Source organism: Nannobrachium achirus, assembly GCF_963921795.1.
Source record: "Nannobrachium achirus genome assembly, chromosome: 10".
Taxonomy (NCBI): domain Eukaryota; kingdom Metazoa; phylum Chordata; class Actinopteri; order Myctophiformes; family Myctophidae; genus Nannobrachium; species Nannobrachium achirus.
This window is the reverse complement of record NC_137819.1, coordinates 58,956,661-58,973,527: the sequence shown is the minus strand read 5'-3', so window position 1 is coordinate 58,973,527 and position 16,867 is coordinate 58,956,661. Positions and strand designations below refer to the sequence as shown.

The 16,867-nt window shown below is 41.6% G+C and overlaps 1 protein-coding gene across 1 annotated transcript in view; it reads left to right on the top strand.

Annotated features, from left to right (window-relative positions):
- LOC308293195 (sodium bicarbonate cotransporter 3-like) overlaps nt 1-16,867 on the top strand; it is a 115,512-nt gene that overhangs the window by 75,883 nt on the left and 22,762 nt on the right. The window contains exons 9-12 of the mRNA XM_080735632.1: nt 4,616-4,703; nt 5,535-5,681; nt 6,244-6,350; nt 14,948-15,122. Of these exons, the coding sequence (XP_080591758.1) occupies nt 4,616-4,703; nt 5,535-5,681; nt 6,244-6,350; nt 14,948-15,122 (517 nt within the window). The remainder of the gene's footprint in view (nt 1-4,615; nt 4,704-5,534; nt 5,682-6,243; nt 6,351-14,947; nt 15,123-16,867) is intronic.

Here is a 16,867-nt window from a genome sequence, read left to right as displayed (position 1 = left end):
GGAGCTTTTCAACATGTGTTTTATAAGCGAGCATCTATTGCCATCCTCGGACATTGGACATTAAAGATGAGATTCCCCGTCTGCCTCAATGTTATGGGATTACTATTTTGTGCTCGTGGATCCGTGATGATGATAAATCAGCGAGGGAGATCGTCTCGGGACCTTCCGCGCATGTACCCGGTAGGATAACCGCCGTTACAGTAATATATTACTTTTCGCGAGACATCTCACGATTGGCACTGCGAACATCAAAGGGAATTTCGCGAGATATCTCGGGAAAGGCACTAAATGAGTTAAAAGCATCCCACAGGTTCTCAAAACAGGCTGTCCAGATTTGCTGCCGTTTTTTCAAAAAGTTTTTTTTTTTTCTTTTTTTTTTTCAATTATTATTTTTTTTCAAAAGGATTTTGGGGGGGGGGGGTTTCGCAGTTCAGGCCAAAGGTGATACTGCAGCAGAAAATGCTCTGAGAGCCATTCAAAAGTGAGAGGCTCTCTATTCAGGAGTGGTAATTTAGCCTCAAACCTTTTGAAAAACGTTTTTGGGACATAAACAATATGACATAAATACTTTTTAAATGCATGGTGTATCACCTTTAATTTGTCATTTTAGAGGTATTAAAAAGTCCATAAATTGTCACTTTAGAAATGTGGAACTCTCACTGTTGAATGAGAAAACAATGTTTCACATGAAGTTAATCATCTGGGGACCCCCCCAAAATAATTTGGGGACCGTCCTAATTTTGAGAACCACTGTGGTAGACAACCGGACAGTGCATGGACCCACATAATCACAACGTCCCCTGTCTGATTGGGCCTGACACCTGTGTCCTTCCTTCCTCCTTTCTGCCCTCAGTTTCTACTATCTAATAATGTGATAAAGAATAACGGGAGGAAATGATCGCACCTGGATGTGCAAAACCCTGCACACTACCAACATATCTCATTCACTGTTTCACTGCTCCTATTATACAGAATATAACTGATTAATTCCAACCTTGTCCTTGACCTTGTTATTGTTGCTTCTTGTACCCCTCTCGCACTCTCTCACTCTCTCACTCTCTCTCACACACACACGCACGCATGCACGCACGCACGCACACACGCGCGCGCGCACACACACACACACATGCTCTTTCTCAAGCTCTCTTCCTCCATTCCCCAACTGGTCAAGGCAGATGGCCACCCAACGAGAGCCAGGTTCTGTTCGAGTTTTCTCCCCATTAAAGGGGAGATTGTCCTTGCCACCGTGTGCCTCATGGAGGAATTGCTGGATATATGAAATATGGCACTTTATACTTACATTTGATTTCTCCTTGAGTGTGACCCTGAACTGTGGGCTTTAATCTGCCCAGGGCTGTTTTGTTTTTGTTCTGGCGAATTCGTCTAGTTTCCAGGCTAGCAAAAGGTTGCCGTTCTGTAAAGAAATGTCTGTATTTTTACAACCATCTGTTCTTGAATTCAAACACTCATCGCCCCAGGCGGTATAATAAACTGCGAAAACATAAGTGAGAAAAAGAATGTGATGGCAATTTAGTTAAGTATGAGTTACATGCAAGGAATTTGTGTTGGCTTGTGGTGCAGAGACAGCCCCAGTTCACATCTGGACATCTGGACTACTATTCTAATATTGATTCTATTATTAGGTACATGGATGTAGAGGACTCATTCAGACATTTGGCTTTTTTATTTTTTATTTTTTTTACCTTTATTTAAACAGATAAAAACACATTGAGACATGATCTCTTTTTCGAGTGTGACCTGGCCAAGAGGCAGAAATAAAAAATTACACAATCCTTGCTTACATACAAGACATCACAACAAAAATAGAACATCCATGATACACAAACAGATACCTAAGAACCCCAATAATACAAAATGTACACTAAATAATAAATTAATTTGCAATTCACAGGTAGCAGTACACGCACACGTGTGCCCAATGTACCCAAAGGAAGAGCTCACAGAGCAACTTAATTACAGGTCTGAACAAGTGCAAGCGTTTGTAGATCTGTCTAGAGTGATTCTCTTAAGACTTCTCAAAGGAATTAACACAGCCAATTTGAGTCTGGACTGAAGGTCATTCCATGACCAGGGGCCAAAAAAGGAGAGGCTTTTTTTGCCTCCCTCAGATGTAAATGCAGGTACTACACAGCGTAACCAGGCATTTGATCTGAGATTTAGCCCATTCTTGACCAGTACAAATTTGGAGGAAATGTAAAAAGGAAGCTCACCAAGTAAGGCTTTGTATACAAAATTCAACCAATGTTGTAACCTGCGAGATGTCAATGAAGACCAATCAACTGCAGCATACAACATGCAGTGATGAGTCCTGAAAGGCGAATTTGTTATGAATCTCAGAGCTGCGTGATAAAGGGGATCCAATTTGGCCAAAGTGGAGGCACAAGCAAACCTATAAATGGTGTCCCCATAATCCAGCTGGGACAAGAACAAACCATTTACCAATCGTTTGCGGGAGGAGCGAGCAAAACAGGCCTTCAACCTGTAGAAAAAACCTAAAGTGAATTTAAGCTTCTTTCCTAGAGCATCAATATGAAATTTAAAGTTGAGATGTTTATCCAGCCAGAAACCTAGATATTTACAACGCTCCACCCATTCAATGGGGGTACCATCTAGAGTGGAGATATTTACTGTTATTGGATACGCTCTTGGAGTGAACAGCATAGCTTTTGTTTTGTTACCATTTAACAACAATTTGTTTCTTCTCAACTCATGCTGCAATGAGATGAAATCAGAGGACAAATCATCTACAGCCAACTCAAGCGTAGGCGCACAGGTGTACAGAACCGTGTCGTCCGCATACATATGGTACCTAGAATGCTTTGACTTACTGCAGATATTGTTAATGTACAAAAGAAAGAGTAAAGGACCCAATATAGAGCCCTGATGGACACCTTTCTCCAGAGCAACTTTATCCGACACGATGTCACCCAGTTTAACACATTGCGAGCGACCCATCAAATAACTGGAAAACCAACCAATCGCATTCTGGCCCATGCCAATATTTGCGAGCGTCTTTAACAATATGGGCAAATCCACAGTATCGAAAGCCTTGGATAGGTCGATAAACAAGGCTGCGCAGACATAAGAATCTTCCCAGGCTGCTTTGATGTCATCTAAGACAGTAAGGCAAGCCGTAACGGTACTATGCTTTGATCTAAACCCAGACTGCATGGTGTTTAGGATCTTGTAATGATCAAGAAATTGATTTACTTGAACAGATACCTGCGCTTCCAGGATTGGCCTATAATTATTTACATCAAGGGGATCACCTGCCTTGAGGAGGGGGGAAACATATGCTTGCTTCCACACCAAAGGAATATTCTGAGAAGTTAATGAAAGATTAAATATGTCAGTTATAGGTTGGGCTAAAACTGTCGCAGCTATTCTCAGAAGATAGGGATCTTTATGTTCTTTATGCATGTTTAACTAAGTTTAAGTGTGCCTTAAAGTTAAAGACATTTGAGCAATCGCTTAATCTCTTAATTCTGGGAAACATTCTGCAAAGATAGCAGCTCTAAAGGCTCACAGATCAGCTATTTTGAGCTAAGAATTGTGGTGTTGAGGGTAAATAAGGAGTGTACCTATAGTAGGAGCCCTTGGGGCCCTTGTCTACTAAGCATATATAAGGATTAAGTGGTTAATGCGACTGTATTAACTAATCCCAAAACCTGTACTAGTAATTGTAGTTCAGTCCTTTTTTGTCTTTTTATTTACATAGCGACAAGTAATTGAGGACAGAGAACCAGAATCAAACTGCTGATGTTCCAATCATGTGATCATAGCAACACACCATCCAGTCATAAATTGTAAATGGTGCATTTTATCCAAGGCACTTTACAGTGATTTACATTACATTCACCCATTCTCACACACATTCATACACCGGAACAGGGCGGAGGAAACCATGAGAGGCAACAACCTGTTCATCGGGAGCAATTAGGGGTTCAGAGTCTTTCTCAAGGACACCTTGACATTAACTCTGGGGGAGCCCGGGATCATACATGGAACCTTCCAGTTCCCAAGCAGCCACACTACCCATGAGCCATGGCCGCCCCTCATTTACTGATGAGCCCTATTCCAGTAGCATTTTAAAAACGGCAGTTCCGATTTTTGGATATGAAGGATCATTGATGATGAATTGCCTGAAGCTCCCTCCAACTCATTCATTTCTAATTGGGGTCTATTACGTCTAAACAGCATCTCTCTGTGTTCATTTGTTTCTCCTATCTAAACCCTCTTGGAAGCGTTCAGGCATTTGATTGAACACTGGAAATCCATCAGATAATCCATCTGATTTATATTTGGATCAACTTGTGTGTGTGTCCCTTTTCTCTCCTGAATTTATTCAGTTTTAACTGACATTTTCTTATGCCAAATGATTGAAAAAGAAGAAAAACATTCCCTGACTAAGTTTTTTATACAATTCGTTTTTTGGAAGGCTGGATTCTAAATGATTTGAAACGTAGCATCAAGTGGACGTTTTGTGTTGTCCAAAACCCTCCATGTCCTACAGTGAAAGCTCAGATCTTCCTGTGTGAGCAGTATACACAGCATCGCTTGCTTAATGAATTCCTGTGTCCTTTGTGATCCGCAGGTTTCTCTTCTTGCTGCTGGGGCCTCACGGTAAAGGCCCCCAGTACCATGAGATTGGCAGGTCTATGGCTACGCTCATGACCGATGAGGTGAGCAGAGATCCATCCATTCAACACACAAACCAGTAGCCAGCAGTGTCTTTTTGTTATCTCTAACTTGTGTGTGAAATGACCCTCACTCATAGGTTGCCTGCTTAATAGGTGTAACATTGCTTGAATCAATGTTTCCGTTTGTATATTGTTTATTGCGAGCACAACCGACGGAGCAGGAGACATAGACCAGATTCTTTCGTGCAGGGAATACGTTTGCAGGAACACTGCACTGTGAAAAAAATACAGCTTCTGGGAAAATTCAGCCCCACCTCCTAGAACGGTTTGTGCCTTATATTGTCACCAGGCTTTTCTCTTCGCAGATGAGTAAGCCTGGCTACCCGAGGCTAGTCAGGAACACTCACGTCAAAGATTTAACCATTTATTGCATAAATGGAATAAAGTGAGTTAAATCTTGGCGTTAAGGGCTCTGAGATGTTCCCTGAATTGTGTGCATGCTTGCTAAGCAAAATCAGGGAACGCTAAGCAAGACCCAATAGCAATACATTGACACATAACTTAAATCAACAGACGTAATCACAAGTATTTGAGCTTTGCCAGACTGATGATGGAGGATGGAGGAGGCAGCTAGCAACGAGTATCCGAGGCTTTGGATAACCAAGCATAGGTAGAGAAAGTGATCCGTATTTAAGGAACCTTCCCTACTGAATGAGAGCTTTGATCGGAGTATGACAGTGTGACGTAATGACAGCAGATATGTGAATGAGGAATAGGAAAAGAGCTGACTACAGCTTGCGGGGCTAGACTCTTGCATAAACTAACGTTGAATCTTTCTTTTTTGTTGTCATATTTATGTTTCCTCGTGGGTAGATATTCCATGATGTGGCATATAAGGCCAAAGACCGACAGGATCTGCTGTCTGGAATAGATGAGTTCCTGGACCAGGTCACTGTACTGCCCCCTGGAGAGTGGGACCCCACAATACGCATCGAACCCCCCAAGAATGTCCCATCTCAGGTCAGGATCTCTCTCTATCACACGTAATGTAATTATACACGCTTTAAGTTGGAATTAAGCTTTAGCAACACAACACAATAACACTCAACAGAATAAAACATTTGACAGTGTATTAATAGTAGGGTTATTTTTTTATGAAATGATAATTTTTTTGTTAATAGGTTTAAACACTATTTTCTGATCGTAATCATTGCTATAGACTAGAGTGTTTGTTCAACACCCACTCTCCAGATCTTTGATAAACAGAAATGTATTTTTCAGGTAGGTGACAACATTTCAGACAACCAGGAGAAAGTACCCATTTATCAGCGTAAACTGCATTTTCTGTTTAATAAAGAGCTGGATGGACATGGATGACAAACACTATATAGAAATGAGTACAACCATAATATAGAGCTATTTAACACTTGTTTATTTTAACCAAAGAAAAGTACTTACCCTAATACCCTACCCTTTAAGCAAGTCAGTGGTTTCATTCACTAATTGCTGCTGCACAACACTGGCATACATGAAGCAGTCGACGTGCATAGTTTTAAATCCCCTCCTGCCATGTGTTCTTCAGATGAAGAGGAAAAGGCCGTCTCAACCTAATGGCTCAGTGTCTCCTACTGGGGACCTGGACAAGGACGAAGACCCCCATTCAGGACCTGAACTACAGAGGACAGGAAGGTGAGGAGCACTTGGACATCACAGAACTTGCAATGAAGATGAGATGACGTGACAATAACGTAGATAATATAAGTTGAAGATGACATAAAATGAAAAGTTGACATGACATAAGATAACGAGACAATGAAGTTGGCGTGATTGAGATTACATAAAAATATAAACAAGATAAGTTCAGTTATAAGGAATGATATCGGATGATCAGTTGAGATATAACATGATGATAAATTGGGATTACACAACATAAAATAGCGAGGAGTGGATCCTATCTGGGTTTGTGTAAAACGGTCACGCCCATCGCGGCTTGGGAGCTGTTAAAACTACGGGTGCAGTAACGCAAATAATTTAACTGATAAAAGGATTTAAGTGTAATCGTAGTGTATTGTAAATCACTTGAGTAATTTGATATAAAGTGATGTCAATTCATGGAAAGTCCCAAGGAGAAAAGTATATATTATTTATTAGATACGTGAGTTAGACCTAGCAGCCCTTCTCTAATAGATATCTTGCTGGGGATTTTCCATGAATGGATATCACTTTATATCAAATTAGCCTGTGGTTTACAATACACTACACAATTAACTCAACACTTTAACATTCTTGGAATGGGCTAGCCTGGCCAGATGGCTCATCACAAAGCCTGGAAGGACGATTGTTCTATGATTAGAAATTCATAAAATTATGTTGCCGTCGTTGAGTTAGAGTTACAAAGTATTTGAGAATTGAAGTCCTTGGACTACTGTCCAAGAAATATGACTCTGGATCTGCCGAGTAGTTGGTGGGATTAGCAGCAGACACTGACACACAAACATGTGTACGGATGCCTGATCTCCTGGCAGAGATATTAAATTGTTGAGGCGAGACGACATACGTTGATATATGATGATAAGATGAGATGAGATGAAATATGATCATTATTATGGCTGCAGATAATAGTTACCTACTTCCTCCCGAGGGGGAAATTCAGTATTTTCAGCCCAACCCAGCTGATTTGCTGCCCACAAGGAGCACGTGAGCAATTAGGGGTTAAGAGTCTTGCTCAGGGACACACAACGACATTGCTACCCTGGCCTGGAATTGAACCAGGGACAACCAGGGGCTCTGGTTCCCCAGGCGGGCTCCCTAACCGTTCAGATGAACTAAGATGACATGACAAAATGAGTTGACATACTGTAAGTTAATATATGATGACAAGATTAGATGAACTAAGATAAACATGATGACAACTTGACGAGATGATATGACATAGTGCCGTAAGTTAATATGATGATGAGATGAAGTGAGATGGAACATGACTAGAGAAGACGTCAATTGAAAGTGACCCGATTCGAAACTGAAATGAACCATCAGGCGTTAGCTAGGCCTGGTACACACTGAAAGATATTTGAAGTGGTCGGGGTAGTCATCGGATCTTTAAAGTATTTCACACTACTTCTTGAAATCGGCTCTCATAATATCGTTGTGGTTTTCGCTACGCGATTGATCGCCAACAAGGGATCACACACTTTGCAGGACATTTTTCACAGGAGTCATAGCCGAGTTGTAGCCGAGAGCGAGCCCGTTGGGGATTCCTGGTGTTTTAGTCTGTGCTTCTGTTCTGGCCAACGGGAGGGAGTGTAGGGGTATCGTGTAAGCCAACAGTCTGGTGTGAAAACAGCCGATCTACAAGCACACAACGCCTCGCACTGCGAGGCGTTGTGTGCTTGTAGATCAGCTGTGTGCTTGTAGATCTGCTGTTTTCACACCATTCTCACGACCAGAGTAATTATACAGTATGCATTAAGGCTGGGCAATATATCGAAAATGTATCAATATCGAGGTATCAACATACAAGGTATGCATATCGACGAAGACGGCTTGAAATTAGGTATTGGTGTATGTGTCAAATTAATTAACAGACACACTAAAAAAATCTGTAACCAGGTGTGGTTATTTCAATAAAAGCTACCTAACCCTTCTATGTGTACTTAATAACTGTGCAGTGTGCATGCATGGATATGCTATGTGTACTGTGCAGTGTGCATGCATGGATATGCTATTCGTTATCTGGGTTAGGCAGGCAGTGGATCTAAAGCAGAAAAACATTAAAAACTATACTGCTCAAAGAAATGAAGGGAGCAAAATGTTCCCTTATTGTCTCCACCAGCCGAAGGCTGAGGGAGAGTATGTTTTCCCCTCCGTCCGTGTGTCCGTCCGTGCGTGCGTCCGTCCGTGCGTGCGTCAGTGCGTCCTCGCAGTTTGTGAGCGCCAAATCTCAGTCGCCGTTGGCCCGGTCGCTGCCAAAGTGAGCACACACATTCCCTGGATGCCAATCCAGAACCTCTGCCCTAAATTTTTCAAATGGGCCTTTTTTAGCGCCAACTAGTGGCCGATGTTCGCTAAACACATTTCTGTGCACTACTCTTACAGATTTTGTCCAAAAATCCTACAAATCGGTAGGCAATATCTCTACAGTCATGTGATCGACACGGATCTGTCCGATTTTGCATATTCTATCCTGATTGGCTAAGATTGGCTTCCAAAGTTTGTGGGATTGAGCCGTTTTGAACAAAATGCCTCAAATCACAAACGCAAAGTGCAATTATCATGAAATCGCGCACACACGTTCCCACTAGGCCGAGGAAGAAATGCCACTTAATTTTTTTTTAATCAGCCTCATGGTGGCGCTATAACAGCCCGATTTGTGGTTTTACCTATAACTCCACCGATCAGTTTCAAACTTTGTAAGCGCACTCCCTAGAGGCTAAGGATAAACCTTTGCCCTGCATTTTTCACATCAGCCTTTTATAGCGCCACCTTTGGGCTGACTTATGTAAAACACATTTTTGGATATTACTCCTTGAGATTTTATCCAAAAATCATGCAAATCGGTACACAGTATCTCTATAGTCATGTGATCAAGTCCGATCCGTCTGATATTTCACATTCCATCCTGATTGGTTAATATTAGCTTCCAAAGTTTGCAGGATTGCTCCGTTTTTGAACAAAATGCCTCAAATCATCAACGCAGCTTGCGATTACCGTGACATTTGCCACACATATTCCCACTAGGTCAAGGAACAAATGCTACCTTTTTAACATTGTCCTGTTATAGCGCCACCAGCAGGTAGACTTTAGCAAAACACATTTTTGGAACACAATGCTTGAAATCATGCATGCAGCGTCAGATTGCCATGAAAGATCTAAGGTGAAGAACATATGCCACCCTTTTTACATTGGCCTATTATACAGTAGCACCACCAGGACGCACGGCCTGGTGGAGACCTGTGCTCGGAAGAGCACTGCTTCTAGTTTTATTTGAATTTATTTGAATATAGTATACTGTAGTACTGCTCAGAATTATGAAACATTTTGTTCCCTTCATTTCTTTGAGTAGTGTATATAATGCAATTGTTTTTACTAACATCGTGAGTAATATCGATATCGAGGTATTCAACAACGTTATTGAATATCGAAGGTTTTCCTAATATCGCCCAGCCTTAGTATGCATTGTCTATGGCGAGGACAGGAGGCAGATCTAGCGAAAAGGAGTGTGAAGAATTTGGGGAAAGTTAAACATTTTTGCTGCACGCAAATTCTGTGACAAACCCTTTAATTGGGAAAAAAACAGAGTTTTGTCAGCGAACGCCAAAAATGGCGAGAGCATATTTGGAGAAAATATCTTGCAGTGAGGCCTTAAGGGTGCAACAGATACCCGAATACACCAATTTAATTGATTATAAAACAACAGTTGGAAATTGATTGTTTCATAAAATCAATTAATAGTGTGTAAGTGTTATTCGTATATTTTCAAAATTTCGATAGCTGCAGCCCTCACCACATTGTTCGTTCTCTGAAGCCATTTAATTATCTTAAAAGGCTATCAATTATGTTTGCAGAGAGAGCTTATGACATCCATGATGATTCCCCAGCATGTATGGAAATGGCATGAAATTAACCATTTAATGCTGGTAATTTATCATGCCCTTGAGGGGATTCCAGGGTTTCCCTAGCTAAATGATGGATAGCTGAGTTGGGGCACAAATGGACCCTTACGGGCCTTTTAATTTGAGAAGGTACAGAAACTTGTGCACTCTCAGATTTAAATTGGCACTCAGAATTGTCTCAAATGGGGGTCCGTTGCCTAAATCATTGGTTCTCAAAGTGGGGTCTGGGGACCCCCAGAGGTCCTTGAGGTAGTTCCAGGGGTTCCCTAGCTAAATGATAGATGGGAACAAAATGGACCCTTATTGGTATGTAACATAGAGAGTATACAAATGGAACCAAATGGACCCTAACCGGTCCATTTGGTTCCATTTGTACACTCTCTGAGTTATAACTGACATTGATTTTCAGTGATAGAAATGCCATTAAATGGGGGTCCATAGCCTGATGCATGTCAAACTGGGGGTCCCTGAAATAAAAATGGTTTAAAATCACTGCTACTGGAGGTGTAAAATGTTCTCTTATGGGGGTCCCTTGCATATCTTTTCAAATGGGGTTCCGCGGGCTAGTAAGTGTCAATTTGGGGGTCCTTGACATGAAAAAGTTTGAGAACCACTGGCCTAAATCATTACAAATCGGTGGTACTAAAAAGGTTTGGGTATCACTGCTTTAGGTCACTGTTTCTACATATTGAATACTGACGTTTATTGGAACTCCTCCAGAGTCTCTTGAGCCCTGACCACCCGGCTAGTAGAGTTTATTAAGAGACCTTTCCTACACACACACACACACACACACACACACACACACACACACACACACCGTAGTGGGGGTAGCGCTGCATTATTTAAAGAACCTCTCTCCCCTCCGCGGCTATAAAAAGCCACATGCTTGCAGGGAGCTGGTGGTGGGGAACAGAGAGATTGAAAGAAAGAGAGGAAGGAAGGCCAAGGAGAGAGAGAGAGAGGGAGGTGTAAGGAGTGAAAGTTAGAGCCTCGCTATCAGGGGCGTCACAAGGGGGGGGGGGGGGGGGGGGAGAGAAGTGGGACTGAGTTACCAGGGCCCAAGGGTGGAGGGGCCATAACTATTTTATACTTTAGTTATAAGCCTTATTCACGGCCCGCCCACTCAGCAAATTTCTCAGCATCCCCCGAGTGCTGACATCAATTTAGAAGGGGAAACTATAACAGAAATAGCTGGACTTAAAGCCAACAAATCATTATTTAGAACGGTAAAAGTAAATTATAATGCTTTGTGCCTTTTACTATCTTGTGTTCTTGATCATGCTAGCCGTATTTTATACTGTACTATTCGGAAATTGTAGGATTTTCCCCTTCAAAACGTGACTTCAGCACCCGGGGGATGCTGAGTGGGCGGGCCGTGAATAAGGCTTATTGAAAAATAGCAGATATACAAGCTCACAGCGCGGCACTCGACTCGGTGCCGCGCTGCAAGCTTGTAGATCTGCTATTTTTGAAAGGTCTTCAAAATGTGTGCAAATCTTTGAATATATGTATTTTTTTAAGCAAACATTTGTAACTCAAATTTTGCTTCTGGGGCGTCCCTGCAACTAAATATTTTGAGATGAGGGTCCGTGGCCAAATGCATATCATTTTGGGGGTCCTTCACATGAAAGAGTTTGAGCAGCACTGACATAGAAACATAGGATTTGAAAGATTTTTCAAAAATAGCAGATCTACAAGCTTGTACGCTGTGAGCTTGTATATCTGCTATTTTTCAACAGTTAAAGCACAAAATGTGAGTGAATCCTTGTACCCAGGGCCCAGAATGTGGTGCGACACCACTGTTCGCTATAGGGAAGAAGACATCATGAGGCGAGAAGTGGATTTAGAGAGAGAGAAAAAAATAGAAACGCACTCCTTTGGGTGAGATGGGGCAATGCTGCATGCAGGGTGTGAATTAAGCTCTCTGTACTGTGCCTCAGTGCCAGTGGTGTACAGTAATGAAGTCCAGTACTTACTTGAGTAGTTGAGTACCGCACTTAAATGTATCTTTTGAGTATCTCTACTTTACTTGCGTATTTTTGAGCGGTGGTAAACCGCTCCATAGAGTCGCTGTGCGTGTGTCACTCTGTAGCCACTTTTCCTCAGCGTTTTGCCATAGCAATATGTGTGTGTGTAGCCATATTACATCACCAATTACATCCTAGACCTATCTGTAGCCACCTTTACTCAGCGTTTTGCCATAGCAATGTGTTTTCCTCAGCGTTTTGCCATAGCAATATATGTGTGTGTGTAGCCATATTACATCACCAATTACATCCTAGACCTATATCCTAGTCTTTTTCCTCAGCATTTTGCCATAGCAATGTGTGTGTGTGTAGCCTGTATTACATCACCAATTACCAATTGAAGACGTTACGCAAGCACGACCACCGCTCACTTCACATTGGGTGTGATTTTTATTTTTGTTTTGGGATACATACTTGTGACTTTCACCCCACTACCTTTCAAAGACAAATATTGTAGTTTTGACTCTTTGACCAAACTACATTTTCTGGGGAGGGAAATGGTACATTATGAACTAATCGTCACTCCATGCATCGGTTGCTCTATTAGAATTTTGACATTTTCCCCCAAGGATCTTCCGTAAAGTTTCCAAAAAAGTTAAATTAGCAGGTCTACAAGCTCACATCAAAAACATGTACATCGCCTATTTTTACTATTTTGGTCAAAATGTTTCGAGCAATGCATTGATATTAGAAAGAAAAAGTACTTTGTAATTTGGACCTTTGGATACTTTTTTAAAGGCAAGTGAATAATATTTGACTTCACAACGCCTCGCGCTGCGAGGCGTTGTGAGCTTGTAGATCGGCTATTTTTGGCAAAGAGGTTTGGTGTAGGGGGGGGGGGGGGGGAGCTGACTAAGTACAGGGTGAAAGGTCAAGTTTATTAAGTATTGACGGTTCAAGTGGTTAAATATCTGAAAACACAAATTGACATGAATCCAAAATACACTGATGATTGTGCTGTCAAACAATGAATCTATATGGAATCTATGAACAGGTTGTGGGGGTCCCTGCTTCATCTCTCTCTCAACTTGGCCTGAAAACATTGAAGACCCCTGCTCTATACTTTGACTCCTGTATTGGGGTTGAGTACCTTGTCTACAGTGTGCAGTCAGGCCCATGCGGGTATATACTGTAAACACAGTGAGACTCACAGAGTACTCATCCTGCAGCCACTCACACATATTCAACCTTATCATCATATAATTGGTCTGTACTAATGCTCATTATAAGATGGCAGTATTAGGTGGCAGTATTAGGATGTAGCTATATAGAAGGCCTTTTTAGAATCAGCCTCAGGTCTAGCTGTAGCACATCACGACTCAGCTGCCAATTAGATGCCAGTGGAGTCACTATGCCAACAGGAGAAAACATGACCGTTTGACTTTGGCGGGGCAATTTGCTCCATGTCACTTGGGATCCCTCAACATAATCGGCCGTGCTGCTCGTCAGACAAATGCATGATCAAGAATCAAGAGGGGCTTATTTGTCACTGACTCTTACAGGCACAAGGAGTGAAAACATAGTCTGCAAGACAGTGTTTTTGGTCCAACGTAGCTTTCAGTTGTGAGATTGAGTGCGACTAGAAAGGAGCAATTCTGGGAAATTGCAAGTCTGTGGTTGCCTATATCAGGGGTTCCCAAACTTTTTTGTCTCAGGGCACCCCATAAATATTTCTTTTAATCCGAGGCACCCCTACATTATAATTTTTACACACAGCACCTTATATTTAGCATATCGTCGTTGTCGGGTGGAAACCTTGTACGTCCAAAACTGTTCGTTTTGTATTTATCATCTATAAAATGTACTAAACTAGTGAAAACAGCAGATCTACAAGCACACAACGAGGAAAACGTTGAGATAATAGCCATTTTGGTTAGAACTGACTGAAAATATGTTTGTACTTCAAGTTTAAAATGATACTAAATATTTTTTCAAGTGTCCAAATAAATTCCAAATATTATCAAATGATCTCGCGGCACCCCTGGACTGCTGTCGTGGCACCCCAGGGTGCCCCGTCACCCACTTTGAAAACCCCTGGCCTATATAGTGTGATGTCATGTGAAGCTTGACCAATCCTGACGGATTGGACAAAATCTATTGTCCAATCAGAAAAGGGACAGAAAAAGTCCATTGAACTCCATCGAAGGTCGCAGTTTAGTATGAGAAACGGCACATCATGTCTCCGTCCGTCCGGACGGCTTTCCGTTTTACGCTTTTTCACGGCCTATGGGTTTGCCGCTCTGACATCACTCCGTCAGGGGAACCGCACTAACAGTTTTGTATAACACCGTTCTATGTTGCGAGGTGTTGTGAGCATGTAGATCTGCTATTTTTCTCAATTTCTGCCTCTAATATTTGACAATTTGACCAATATGTCATTTTAGAGGTATTAAAAAGGCCTTAAATTGTCACTTTAGAAATGTGCAGATACCCTCTATAGTATAGAGGGTATCTGCACATTTCTAAAGTGTATAGAGTATAGTGTTGGTTTGTTTACTGTTGAGTGAGAAAACAATTTAGCAAATTAAGTTAATCATCAAGGGGTCCCCCCAAAATCATTTGAGGACCCCCCTGGGGGTCCCGACTCACAGGTTGAGAACCACTGCTCTATATCAACCACGCTAATGATGTTTGGTGTCTTCAGGATATTCGGAGGCTTGTTCCAGGACGTGAAGAGGAAGCTCCCGTTCTATTGGAGTGACGTCAGAGACTCCTTCAACCTGCAGTGTCTGGCGTCCATCCTGTTCCTCTACTGCGCCTGCATGTCACCTGTCATCACCTTCGGAGGCCTGCTGGGGGAGGCCACCAAGGGGAACATTGTGAGTCAGGACATAGCTGTGTGCGTGTGCATGTGTGTGTGTGTGTGCGTGTGCGTGTGCATGTGAGCATGCATGAAATTCCTGGAAATATTTTGAAATTAGAAAAATATTTTTTCCAGTACTTTGGAATTGATCAAGGGTCCTGGAAGGTCCTGGAAAAAATAGCTATGCATTGTCTTTGGTTATTGATTTTGTTAATACCTCTGAAATGACAAATTAAACATTGACCAAATTGTCAAATATTAGAGGCAGAAATTGTGAAAATAGCAGATCTACATGCTCACGACGCCTCGCGTTGCGAGGCTTTGTGAGCATGTAGATCGTCTATTTTCACAATAAAACCGTGTTATACAAAATTCCTCAACTCTTAGTGCTCGTCAGGGTGGGGGGGTCCCAAGTTCAAATATGATTATTTCGGGGGTCACGGCCTGAAAAGGTTGAGAACCACTGGCATACACTGCCTGTCTTTTGACATTGCGCATAAGAGTAAGCGACTCGTTATTGAGCTGAATTATTGTTATATAGTCCTGGAAATTGGGTTCAATGTTCTGGAAAAGTTTTAGAAAAGGTTTGGAAATTAATTGGTAAAAATGTGTGGGAACCCTGGAAAGGCAAAATCTCCATATTTCGATGGCCCAGTAGTCAGGTTAGGCTAAGGTCTAGGTTTAGGGTTAGTGTTTAGGCTTTGGGTTAGCGTTCACACAGGTTAGTATTCACCTGTGTCGATAGGTTAGCGTTCACCAGCGTCGGCAGGTTAGCGTTGGCCTCAGACTACTGGGACCTCGAAACAACGGGACATCGAAATATCGACGTGCGCCCCTTGTGAAAATACATGCATTATGAAAAACTACCATCTCTGAATGTGTGAAAATGTATGACATTTTGGTATTTTTTTCTTGCCTGTACAATTACATGCCCTAAATGGGGAGGCTCTGAAAGTGGTTAATTATGCATTAATTAGCTCAACTAAGCTACAGTAAAAGGCAGCGCTACCTAACAAAAGACGTCTCTTAAAATGTGTGATTACCTTGCCGTCATTCGCCAATGCCCTCTCTGCAATGTTTACTGTTGCTCTTAGTAGATGATGATGATAAACTATATTTCAGACACATGGTCTATAAAAAAACATATATACAAAAAAACAGACATACAATACAGATATCTACAGTTCCAGACTGTTTACATTCATTTTTTCAAAACACATAAACATTGCCTCCAGTGTTTCCAGAAGCAGGATGTATATCTTATTATCACTCTGTGTGATATCCGTCAAGGCCATAATTCATTCATTTTTTGAATCAATGAGTCTACACATAAATTTAAACATGAAATTCCTCAGTACCGTATGAAAGGTTGGTATGTTACTAGTCACAAACATTTCACTAGCACTTGTCCATCTTGGGAGTTTAGGAAATATTCTAAAAGCATCATTATATGCCACCTGAAGTTTCTTAATTTTTGCACTGCTATATTGGCACCACAAGTGGGCTGTATATAATGGAGTACAATATGTTTTAAAAAGAGCTATTTTTACATCCTCTGTACACATATGAAACTTAGAGATTAGAATCTCAGACGCAGCAATATCAACATTGCTTTAACCACCCAAGACTGAATCCTGAAGGAGAAACATGGAGGCTTTGTCGGCTAGAAGCAGAGGGTCTCACAAATAAACACTTTAATTTAAGTGAATTGGTTTTATTCTTCCTCTGCTGAAGTCTATTGGACTACATTTCAGCACCTTG